Raw genomic sequence first — 12,500 nt, 5'->3', positions numbered from 1 at the left:
TTTCTGTTAGCCGACGCTAGGCGTGCCCAGGATTGCGCAGGGCGCATGCTCTCAGCAAAGCTCTAGTGTCGCTATTGCACGCAAATATGTGGCGGCTCGGCACCAAGGCTAAGCCGCCAAGAGGCCGCATATTTGTGTGCGCTCAGCACCAACAGGTTATGTGTGTAGGGAGTTTTTCACTGTCGGGGCAATAAGGATGTGAAGCTCTCTTCCACAATCGTTGGCTTCAGCAGTTCAGATAGTTTAAAAAAAAAACACGGACCTGCATCTTCATGAACACAATATACAGGGATATGGAAGATGATGATCGACTTGAACACACCCACACAGCTTGAACTGGATGAACTTGTGTCTTTATTCATTCTTGCCAACTATATATATGTATGTGTATGTTCTCTATGCCTCCATCAATCAACATGGAAAAATATTTGATCTTAATATGGTCACTCTTCCTCAGCGTGCCAAAACTGAGATTATGGATCAGGAGAAATTAAGTTAGGTCCCCCATAATGCAATGCAAATTCTCAATGCTTTGTTGTGTGCTATGTAGTGAAGAAGGGCAACCCAGGACTCAAAGTTGGAAAGGAATAGTCCACCTTTTGCATAAATGTAATAAAAGTACCCAAATTACTAAAGGAAAACATTTTGTGTTTTTAAAAAAAATTCACTGAAGCCTGCAAACCATTGCAACCGCGATTGCAGTGCTTAGGCTTCCTGAATTCAAGCATAAACGCTGGGGATTGCAGAGAAAAGCACCCAAAATTCAGCGAGGGGTGGTTTGAGGGTCGGGATTTGGGAATGTGACCTTGTTTAAGGGTATACCCTAAGACCCCTTTCACACTGGGGCGGCGTCAGCGGTAAAGCGCCGCTATTTTTAGTAGGCTATTTTAAGGTAAAGCGCCGCTATTTTTAGCGGCGCTTTACCATCGTTTTTGCAGAGGTATTCGGCCGATAGCGGGGGTTAAAAGCGCCTCGCTAGCGGCCGAATACCTCTGCAAAAACGATGGTAAAGCGCCGCTAAAAATAGCGGCGCTTTACCTTAAAATAGCCTACTAAAAAAGGGTAAAAACCACCAGCAAAGCCTCGCTGCAGCATTTCTACACAGATGTCAATGTAAATCGGTGCAACGCCGCAGATGCGGCGCTGCACTGATTAGGACGGTGCCGTTGTCAGCAATCCCTGGCAAATGCAGCCGATTTGACATGTCAAAATTCACCAGTGTGAACCAGGGCTGAGTCAGCGAGGCTGAAGGCTGCTGTATCTGGACATGGCTGAATGGTGTACCTAGGGGTATTAATGTCCCTGGGCACATACTGCCTTAAGTGTTAGTACCACGGTAATACGCTGCCCAGCCGTGGCAACTTTCAGCCTCCCATAGACTTTTACAGGCTGCTAGGAGCAGGGCTGGACAATGCACCTTTGCCTGTTGCCCACCTGAAATGCTGGAATCTCATGCATCTCAAGCTGGAAAGCTTTGTCCAAGGAAAGTGCATTTATTGCGTTTTGCACATTTTAATGACTCTTTTATTGAGTAAACTCGGTTCTGACCTCCGTCATGTTCTGTGAACTGTAAAAATAATTTATCACCCTGATATACATTGTGAGAAGATGACTTTATCAAGCTGGAATGATACCAGATCGGCACTGGGAAGAGTCTGTTGTGCTAAAACAGAAGTGGACTTTCCCAGAAATGAAGCCTTCCAGTGATTTACTTCTCAGTGACCGTTTAGTTGGAGGTTCACTGCAACAGCTGCATGATATGTCATCCGACGTGACTATTAAATTGGGTGATAAAACTGTATGTTGAAAGTACAAATACTGAAAAATGGATTTGTTCCATTGCTGTTTTCATATGTAAAATGTTGTTTCTGCCAAAGTGTGCCTGTTGCATGTACACAGGGCCGCCGATAAGGCAGTACAGCCAGCCCTCCTCTACTAGGCCTGGGTCCCATCATTCCTGAGCAGGAGGGCAGGCTGTACTGCCTTATTGAAGAAACCGATCCTTGGTTCTATTATATGTGCCCCTACCCCCTGCTGCCCGGACCCCTGTGTGCCCCATCCTCTGCAGCCCTGCCAGCTTCCCTTTTCTCCTTTCCTACCAGCAGCTGCTGCTGGCTCACGGAAATCGGTTTCAGGATGAGTGGGGGGGCCCTGTCAGGTAGGCTGTACGGGGCCCCATGATTTCTAACAGCAGCCCAGCATTTACAGCTACAGGCATCATCATAGTATCGTTTTTTTTTTGTTCATGAGGCGATCTGCTTTTATGTAAAAGCCATCCTAGTGGTTAATTAGCCGCTGGATGACTTTTACAGGTGACGAGAGGGTTCGACCTCTCCTGCCGCTTGCCGATGCCTCTCTGGGCTCCACAGTCCAGAATGAAGCCGGCTTTTCATAGAGCTTGTCAAGGACCAGAAGGTCCCTGATGAGCTTTATGGTCTAGGAAACCAGAAGCAAGGAATATTGTCACTTCTGATTTTCCCAGATGTAAACAGCACCATTTTTAAATTGTGAAAGCATCTGATCACACCAATCAGATGCTTTTAAAGTCAAAGGAGACATCTAGGGTCTAATAGACCCCAGATCTCTCCAAAAAAAGTACCTGTCACAAGGGATGTTTACATTCCTTGTGACTGCAATAAAAGCAATTGAAAAGAAACGGTGTAAAAATAAAAGAAATAAAAATATATATTTTTTTTTAAACGCCCCCATCCCCCCATACTCAAACACATGCATTGGTCCTGTGTGCATTCATGAACTGGGATAACCACACATGTGAGGTAATGCCAGAGCAAGAGAAATAATTCTAGCACCAGACCTCAAGAATTTTTCCGCCTATGGAGATTTTTAAATACTGCATTTTGTCACCATTCCACGAGCGTGCACGATTTTAAAAGAATGGCGTGTTTGGTGTCTATTTACTCTGCGTAACACCATCTTTTATATTTTGCCAAAAATTGGGTATTATATTGTGTTTGCGTGCATTAAAATTGATGAAAGTGTATTTTTTTGCATGCAAAAAAACTCTGCACAAATATCATATGACCTAAAAAAATTGCAAAACCCACCATTTTATTATCCAGGGCCTAAGCTAATATATATATGGAAGTGAGAAAAAAGGCAAACTACCCTCGCCCCTTTTTACTGGGACCCTAGGCACAGGGGAGTATTAAACCCATTGCACTGCAGGGGATATCTACTGCAAGGGTTCCCCCCCAGCAGCCTGCTTTATGCATCCATAAGACACATAGAGCCGTGGCTCGACCCTGCCCCCCCGCTCTCTCCTCATTGTCTCACTGGCTGTGATTGACAGGCTGAGACATTGGCTCCCGCTGCTATGCGGAGGGGGAGTCCTGGGATAGCAGAGGCTCTTGTGCACATCGCTGGCTCGAGGTGAGTATTTGGGGGGGGGGGGCACTGCTGCACACAGAAGGTCTTTTACCTTCATGCATAGAATGCATGAAGGTAAAAAACCTTGAGCCTTTACAAGCACTTTTTCCACTTGCTTACTGTGCACATATACCCCCTTCCTGCCCAGGCGAAATTTCAGCTTCCGGCACTGCGTCGCTTTAACTGACAATTGCGCGGTCGTGCGACGTGGCTCCCAAATAAAATTGACGTCCTTTTTTTCCCACAAATAGAGCTTTCTTTTGGTGGCAATTGATCGCCTCTGCGGTTTTTATTTTTTGCGCTATAAACAAAAAAAGAGCGCAAATTTTGGAAAAAAAACACTATTTTTTACTTTTTGCTATAATAAATATCCAATTAAAATAAATAATAATTTTCTTAGTTTAGGCCGATACGTATTCTTCTACATATTTTTGGTTAAAAAAAAATCGCAATAAGCGTATAGTGACTGGTTTGCGCAAAAGTTATAGCGCCTACAAAATAGGGGACATCATTTTTTTTTTACTAGGAATGGCGGCGATCTGCGGCATTATATCGGACACATCGGACACTCTTGACACATTTTTGGGACCATTCACATTTATACAGTGAACAGTGCTATAAATATGCATTGATTACTGTATAAATGTGATTGGCAGGGAAGGGGTTAACCACTAGGGGGCGGGAAAGGGGTTAAATATGTAGCCTAGTGAGTGTTCTAACTGTAGGGGGAGGGGGTTGACGATTTGTGTCCCTATGTACAAGGGACACAGCATCGGTCTCCTCTCTCTGACAGGACGTGGATCTCTGTTTACACACAGAGATCCACGGTCCTGCTCAGTTACTGGGCAATCGCGGGGGCCCGGCAGCCATCGCGGCCGCCTGGCACGCACACTCTGTTCCCAGTAACACTTGCGCCCCCTAGCGGCTTTAAAAGACGAGGACGTCATATGACGTCCTGTCAGAACAATTGAGCTACCTTGCCGCCGTCAATTCAATAAACTCAGAATTGTACTTTATGTAATAAAAACATCTTTGCCATTCTGAAGCTTCCCTCCAACTACTTTGCATATTATTTCATATATACTCATACCTCCCAACCTTTTGAGATGAGAGTGAGGGACACTTACTAAAAAATTTATGTAGGCAAGGGATATGCCCCCTGCCACACCCCCTTGAAGGAGAATTGGCAAAAAAAAGGTTAATTAAATCTACAAGGGACTATTTTTTTACCAGTACTGTTCCTTTTATATTGGCTTTTAAAATGTACAAATTCAACAATTTAGCATTTGGATGAAAGGTTTAGCACTGGGAAACACTTTTTGAAAGATAAAAAGTGCATTTTATATACAACTATAGATGAGACCAAAATGAGGGGGAAAGAGGGACAGAGGGACTTTGCTCCAAATCAGGGACAGTCCCTCCAAATCAGGGACAGTTGGGAGCTATGTACTATGTATACCAGGGATCGACAAATCCCGGGCGCCAGGTCGCCATGGCGACTAGAAATAGTGTCCTGGCGACTTGGCTTGGAAGGTGGGCAAAAAATAAATAAAAATGTTTTTATTTTTTTGTGAGCTGGTGGTGAGCCGTTGGTATTACAAGTTATTACCACCAAATGTGAGCTGGCGCCATCTGGTGGTGGCCGTTGGTATTACAAGTTAAGCATTACAAGTTAAACAGCAATTCTAATGTCATTTTTCACTATTTTCACTGCCATCTTCTTCCCTCTAATTAGAACCCCCAAACATTATATATATTTTTTATCCTAACACCCTAGAGAATAAAATGGTGACTGTTGCAATACTTTCTGTCACGCGGTATTTGCGCAGCGGTCTTACAAGCGCACTTTTTTTAATTAAAAAATAAGACAACAGTAAAGTTATCCCCATTTTTTTTTAATATTATGAAAGATAATGTTACGCCGAGTAAATTGATACCCAACATGTCACGCTTCAAAATTACGTGCGCTCGTGGAATGGCGTCAAACTTTTACCCTGTAAAATCTCCATAGGCAACCTTTAAAAAACTCTACAGGTTGCATGTTTTGAGTTACAGAGGAGGTCTAGGGCTAGAATTATTGCTCTCACTCTACCAATCGCGGCGATACCTCACATGTGTAGTTTGAACACCATTTACATATGCGGTCGCTGCTCACGTACGTGTTCGCTTCTGCGCGCAAGCTCGTCGGGACGGAGCGTGTTTTCTGGCTCCTAACTTTTTTAGCTGGCTCCTAGATTCCAAGCAAATTTGTCAAACCCTGACTTATTTCCCCTTTTTCTTTTGATCAACCCTGCACAAGGAGAAATATCCAGTTAATGACTTCTCAATGCTTAGATTACTTGGAGCTGGTGGAGACTATGTTAATGCCTGTTTTTTTGTTACATATGTCAAGTCTGAAGAGTGTTGCCGGTGATATACAATATGCCATCCATCACTGGTGCATGCTCAGTGTGATCAGGTTGTACACGTTGTTAAAGGCTGCAAATGATTCTAGATGAGTCTTGGTAAAATGGGTGAGCTAATGTACTTTGTGCCAGGAGGATTATACATGTGTCTTGGAGTGATCAGAATATTCTACACACCCAAGGTGTGGGTTGTTGTTTAACCCCTAAGGCTGAGTGAATTTAGCTCAACACACACCCAAGTATAATTTCCTTTATTTAGTAACCTAACCTATAGCTTAAACAAGTATTTTTTCTTGCCTGTGGCGAAGGGTGTCTCCTACTCCTTTCCCTCTTCTTTTTACCGCATCCTAAGCTATGAAAGTACATGTACGTACGTATTTTTCAAAAGCTTAATTGAATCTTAAATACAAATTGGCTTATATAAATTACAGGTAATTTTGGCTGTAGTGGGGTGTGGCGTGCAGCAGAGTAGAACGCAAGCGAAAGGTGGAATCCTGTTTACCTTTTCCGAGGACTCAAGCCACTTACACCTTGCAGGCTTGCTCTGTGTTCTACTCCCACGTAGCTTATCTTTAGACGCCTATGTTAGTTTTTTTTTTTTTTTTAAAGGGTCAGTTCACCTTTTCACAAAACCCAAAAAGGTGAAGCAACTCGCTACACCCTCCGCACACCCCTGGTCCCCAGTGCACTTACCTCCTTGGATAATTCAATGTCCATGCTAGCTGATGTTGCAGTCCCAGCACTGGAAAGCCACGCTCTTCTGCACCCTTCTGTTTTTCCAGGATGGCTCAGGGAGATTTTCATTGGTCACCTGTTGCTGATCAATGCCCACTTATTGTAAGCATTATGATGTCACACAGCCGCTTGGCTCCTGGCCTTTTTCAGACGCCCAGACCGCTACATTGGCTGGTGTGGGCAGCAGAACATTATCAACAAAGGCGATAAGTGCAGCGGGTATGGGGAGGGTGTAGCAAGTTGGTTTAGCTTTTCAGTTTCTTGTGGAAAGGTGAACCAATCTTTAAGGCCTCTTCCACACAGGCGTACTCCGTCGCTACGGAGTCGGCCGGCTCAGCGGGAGATCTCTCCACTGATCTCCGCTGAGCCGGTGGATGACAAGTCCATCTCTGCTCACTGAGCTGAGAGGGGCTTGTGCAGCACCGCTGGCTCCTATGGGGAGATCTGATGAAAACGAACAGCATGTCAGATTTCATCCGATCCGATCCACCATGGACGGATGGGGACGTATCACCATCCGTCCGATTTTGGGGGGTCCAATGTCAGCGGACATGTCTCTGCTGACATCCGACGCTCAATAGGACTGCAAGGAACGTGTGAAAGGGGCCTAAGGCTCCTTTCAGATGGAGCGGATCCATCCAAGCTCAGCGGGAGGATCTCTCCACTATGCAAAGTAGACCCGGACACAGCCCGCTTTCCTCTATGGGGCGGTCAGATGGAAACAGACTGCATGTCCGTTTCCATGCAATTGTCATCCGATCCGCTGGATGGATGGTGAACGTATCGGCATGCATCAATTTTTTGCAGGTTTTATCCGATGCCCGATAGATGGCAGTAGACACATGTCCGCTGACATCCGCCGCCCCATAGAGAACAATGAAAAACTGACAGGCAGACTCGATCGGTCTGCTGGTGTGAAAGGGGCCCTGAAGCTGATATTTGGTTAAAATTTTAATGACAGTTGTCCTGTATTCTGATGGTTCCTGTAAGAATTTTCTTTCCACTAATGACTGGTCCTCTTCACAGTGCTGAATTTTTTTATTGCATGGGTTAAAAGAGAAGTTTGGGTTTTCTGTTTGTTTTTTTATTCATACATACTTTGGTGTATGAAGCATCAGACTGATGCTGCATCTGTCCCCGCCGTTTCTGCACTGAGAACGAGACCCCGAACACCACCGCTGGCTCGGTTCTCACTCCTCCCCGAGAGGAAAGATGATGACTGTCAGTCAGCATCTCTCCTCTCTGCTCCCCTGCGCTCACTGGAGCGCTGAGCTGTGGAGGGGCGGGGAGAGGCTGTCTCAGCGGCTCACTGAGCTGCTGAGACTGCCATCAATCGAGGCAGCTGGTGGATCCAGACTTGGAAGTCACGGTGACGTGATGGCAGTGATGTCAGCAGAGAGCGGAATTCACACTGCTCTCCGCTGAAAACAGGTCACAGGGGTGCAATTCGTTTTGGAGAAGCCCAGCTTAAAAAGCTCAGGCTGGACTTCTCCTTTAATTGCCACGGGTCTATCATTGCATTACATTCATTGATCCTGACGGGGTACCTGGCCCTTTCTTTCCCCTCCTCTATTGACAAAAGTCCTTGCATTGTTTCCACAGAATATAAAGCCTGATGCACACACAGTTTTTATTTTTTTTGGTTTTAAACCAGCGGGCTGAACGGAAAAAAAAACTGAGGAGGTCTCCACTAAACTTTAGTGTTCTGACCGGGGGGAATACATTTGTTTGTTTTTTGTTCAGCCGACAGAAAAGCTAGGCATGTATATGCAACTGTGGTGCATGCATGTTAACTTTGTTGCATAAATTTGAGTAGGTGTATGCTGCATTTCCAGAAAGACAGGACCATCTTTGTGCAGGCATCATCCACTTCCTGGGCTGAGATGTTGACTTAAGCTGGCCATACATGGATCTAAATCCGTCCGCTTCTGCAGGGACCAATCCGAAGGTTTGCTTTACAAACACAACTGCCACCTTGCCTGGCATGAGCAAAGTGACAGTGTCTATTTAAAGAAAGTATAGGTGATTTTCTCACCCAGGGGCTCATTACATTTTTTAATTTTGGCCTCTCAATAGGATCATGGAAGGGGGTAGGAAAGAGAAATTCATCTGCCCTTAGCTCGGGCATGTAGGCAGGAGGATGTGCTTAGCTGAGAGAGTCCCTAATCCAGAAGAAAAAAAAATGCCCATGAAGACTTCTGTGATTCTGGCCTAGACCAGAAACCAGAAAGCAACTGAGGAGATGGTTAAAAAACTTAAAATAAATAAATATTATGTACCACCTTTTCTATTTACTAATGCTAACAGCATAGAGATTAAAAATTGTTAATACTGATTGAGAGAGCTTGGTTCTGCTTTAAAAGCCAGTCTTCCCAAAAGTGATGCTTTTGTAACTTTTCTGGTTTTAAGCTTACCACACGTTACAATCTGATTGTACAATCTACTAGTAGTGCCTGATTGGGTACAAATTGACTGGATTGATTAGGTAGGTCCTTTATATTGCAAAGTTTTGGTAAATTTTGAAATGGAAAGTATAAAGGTTGTTATAAATAAAATGCATGGTGACTATTGAAGTGAATAAGGCTCGGTTCACATCGATGCATTTTTTGGTGCTTTTTGCAGAAACGCACTGCAGTTTTTTTTAACATGGTTTCCTATGAGACGTTCGCATTTATGCTTTTTTTTCAGCCGCTGCGTTTTTGGAAAGGGTCAGGGACTTTTTTTAAACGCACAGCAGTGCTTTTTGGTTCAATAGGCTTCAGTGGAGAAGCTGCAGAAAAGCATGTAGTGCGTTTTTACCACTGATTTGCATGTTGCGTTTTTTTAATCTGCCCAACAACAATCTGCCAAAAAAATAAATGCAAAACGCAAATTTCAGGTGCAAAAATGCATAGCGAGAAGCACTGCAAAAACGACCAAATGCAACCTGCGTAGGTGTGAGCCAAGCCTAACGGTTTCTATCAGGTGACGAGTTCTCATATCTGCACACTTGTTGCAGTTATTTACGAGGGCGTTCGAATCGCAGTGCTGAGAATGGAGTGAGAATACTCTAAAGTGGTGACTACAGAACTGGGAACTACAACAGGAAGTACAGGTGAGCTCAGGCGTGTTCGGTTTCTAGTCCAAGCCCCCCAAAATGCTATCACTGTACTGTGTCAATAAGCGGCCAAGGCATTCCCCACCCCAAAGGGGCAAGTATATGTGCGACTCTGGGGTGGGGAATGCCCTGGCTTCAGATAATTGGCCCAGTTCAGGTGATCGTGTCCTGGCAGCGGGCTCACTCAGATGGTTAAAAACTAGAATTTGAACCAGTCTGAGACCATCCCTTAGACCCCTTTCACACTGGAGTGTTTTTACAGCGTTTTAGCGTTAAAAATAGCGCTATTAAAACGCTCATAAAACGCTCTCCATGCATCTCAATGGACCCTTTCACACTGAGGCGTTGCGCTGGTGGGGCGTTGAGAAAAGTCCTGCAAGCAGCATCTTTGGAGCAGTTTTTGGGCGCTGAAAAAAACCGCTCCATTGAAAGCGCTGTGAAAACGCCTGAATAGCGCCTATAATCCGCTCTGAGCTGTAGAAAAGTCACATGATCTCGGAAAACTGTAAACATGCAAGCAAAAAAAAAAAAAGAGCATCTACAACAGCAGGACTGAAGTTGCCCATGCTTTAACTCTGTTAAAACGCCCGCAGCGTTGCGTTAATTTTACTGATGGCACCCTAAAAACGTGGTAATAGGGCGTTTTTGCAGCAACTCAGTGTGAAAGGGCTCTTACAGAGAGATGTCATTTCAGTCTCTGAGAGATGTAGACTGTCGTAGTCCACCTATAACTGAAGTGCCGCTTTTGGGTCGACTAACTTTATAATTATGTGACAGCCGTTTATTTTCCATGTTCGAACCGCAAAACTAATAAAGGAACGATGCGCCGATACCTATTATTTTCAGGGGTACTTATACTTGTGAAAATGCTTATGAAACCAATACTTTGCGGTGCGATCTGCGTCAATACAAAATGAACGGGCGCAAAACGCACTGCAAAAAAACGTTCGCAGTTTGAACTGGAATGCGGTTTCCCTGCGCTGCTTCTGTGTGAACCCAGCCTGGAGTCACTATGACAAGCCTGGGTTCACACAGGGGCAGACACTGCATGCGATTCGGAAAGGAATCGCATTGCATTCCTGTGAAAATCACATGCAGTACTTTGCAGTGCGATTTGAGCCCGGTATGGATGCAGATCGCACCGCAAAGTTTTGGTACTCGGTTTTGGCGACTACTTGATCAAAAGTATTGGTACTCAACTACTCGTACTCTCCGACAAACAACACTATTGCTATAATAAATCTGCTATCATCGTCCTGTATGTCTGCTTTAATATTATGTTGAAAGTTGTAACCTTAAAAGATCTTATGGTTTCCTTACATACATGTACTTTTTATTTCACCACCTCAGGTGTTATTGGAATGCTACTTAAAGAAGGATTTGGTGTATCAGAAGGCAACGCCAACGTTCCATCACTGGTCAGTTGATGAAAGAAGGTTTGGCCTCACCTTTCAGAGTCCTGCTGATGCACGAGCCTTCGACAGAGGAGTACGCAAAGCCATTGAAGACCTCACAGAAGGTAGTGAAACCTAAGACCCGCATTCCAACTATTCTTTGCCTTGGGGTGTGGAACTTGTGTGATCCGTCACATTCCTCAGTTCCTTTTTTCATGCCGGTGATACCAGAAAATACCCTGAAGCTGGGTAAATGTTGGCAGGCAAAGAAAAGGACTTCTCTCATTTCTCCCAGGTTGTTTATATATGAGGAAAGGGTAAAGTAAGATCAAATCTCCTGAATAGGTGAATGCCAGTGCCAAGTCATCCCTATTTTTTGTTAATGGGTTGCATTTTGAAGTGTGTTGCCTTACCAAAGAATCAGAGTCTTTGGTCAGCACAGATGGAAGGAAAGAAAATGTCATGTTTCTCCCATCAACATAGTCGATGTTTATGGGGGGGGGGGGGGGTTGTCTCCCACAGCGATATGGTGTTCTTCTGGCAGGGGGGGATACTGGGAGCCTTCTCAGCCTGCAGAACACATTGATTACTGCTAGAGGCCGCCACCAGTAATTGCACGTAGAAAGATCTGATAGGCTGGTTGTACCCAAGTCGATCGACTAATGGACTTGGGTACAGTCAGCCTGCCCATACATGGATCGAATTTCTGATGGCTAAGATTCGACCCATGTACGGGCCGGCTTTAGTTTTGATGATTCCTGTTATATCACCTTAAGGGCTCTTTCACACATTTTACGTTTACGGATAAAAAATGGACATACATTGATCCCTATGAGATTGTGCGTGTCAGTGGATGAACGATCTCATCGGGGTCCGCAATCCTCCGATTCTGCAGACGGAGGAAAACCCTATTTTTCCATCCGTCTGTGGATCGGGAACGGGTGAACACCTACTGTCTGGGGACCCATAGGGGAGAGTGGAGATCTGACAGGGCGGTCCCTGTGCAGCGACCCCCGCTGAGCAAGCGGAGGTTCACGGGGCGGATCGACGCGGATCCGTCCCGTGTGAAAGAGCCCTTAGCTGGAAAGCAGCTGGCATGGTGCACACACTGAAAGTCCATCTTTAGTTCTCCTTATCTCACAAAGGCCTGTAGAGGCAAGTATAAAGTACACATATACTTTATATCTCCTAGGCTGTTTAAAGCCCAACTCCAGGCAAATAAAAAATGATGCATTGGAGAGATCATAATTGCCCTATCCTCAGGTCCCTACAGCTTTTTCACCCCTGCACTCTAGTGGTCTAGGTCAGTGATCCCCAAACTGCAGCACGCAGGCCAGATGTGGCCCTTTGCTTGCCTTTATCTGGCCATTGGGATAATAATCCATCCGCTGAAACTAATGATTGGGGTACCATTCCTCCCACAGATACCAATGATGGGGCACTATTGCTCCCACAGACATCAATGAAAGTGGCACCATTGCT

At 45.0% G+C, this 12,500-nt stretch overlaps 1 protein-coding gene across 1 annotated transcript in view; it reads left to right on the top strand.

Moving 5' to 3' along the window:
• Positions 1–12,500, top strand: part of SPRED2 (sprouty related EVH1 domain containing 2) — a 157,310-nt gene that overhangs the window by 89,376 nt on the left and 55,434 nt on the right. The window contains exon 3 of the mRNA XM_040351251.1: positions 10,975–11,143. Coding sequence (XP_040207185.1) covers positions 10,975–11,143 — 169 coding nt within the window. The remainder of the gene's footprint in view (positions 1–10,974; positions 11,144–12,500) is intronic.

The sequence above is a fragment of the Rana temporaria genome, chromosome 4, assembly GCF_905171775.1.
Source record: "Rana temporaria chromosome 4, aRanTem1.1, whole genome shotgun sequence".
Taxonomy (NCBI): domain Eukaryota; kingdom Metazoa; phylum Chordata; class Amphibia; order Anura; family Ranidae; genus Rana; species Rana temporaria.
The sequence above is the reverse complement of the archived record's forward strand: the minus strand, read 5'-3'. Positions and strand labels throughout refer to the sequence as shown.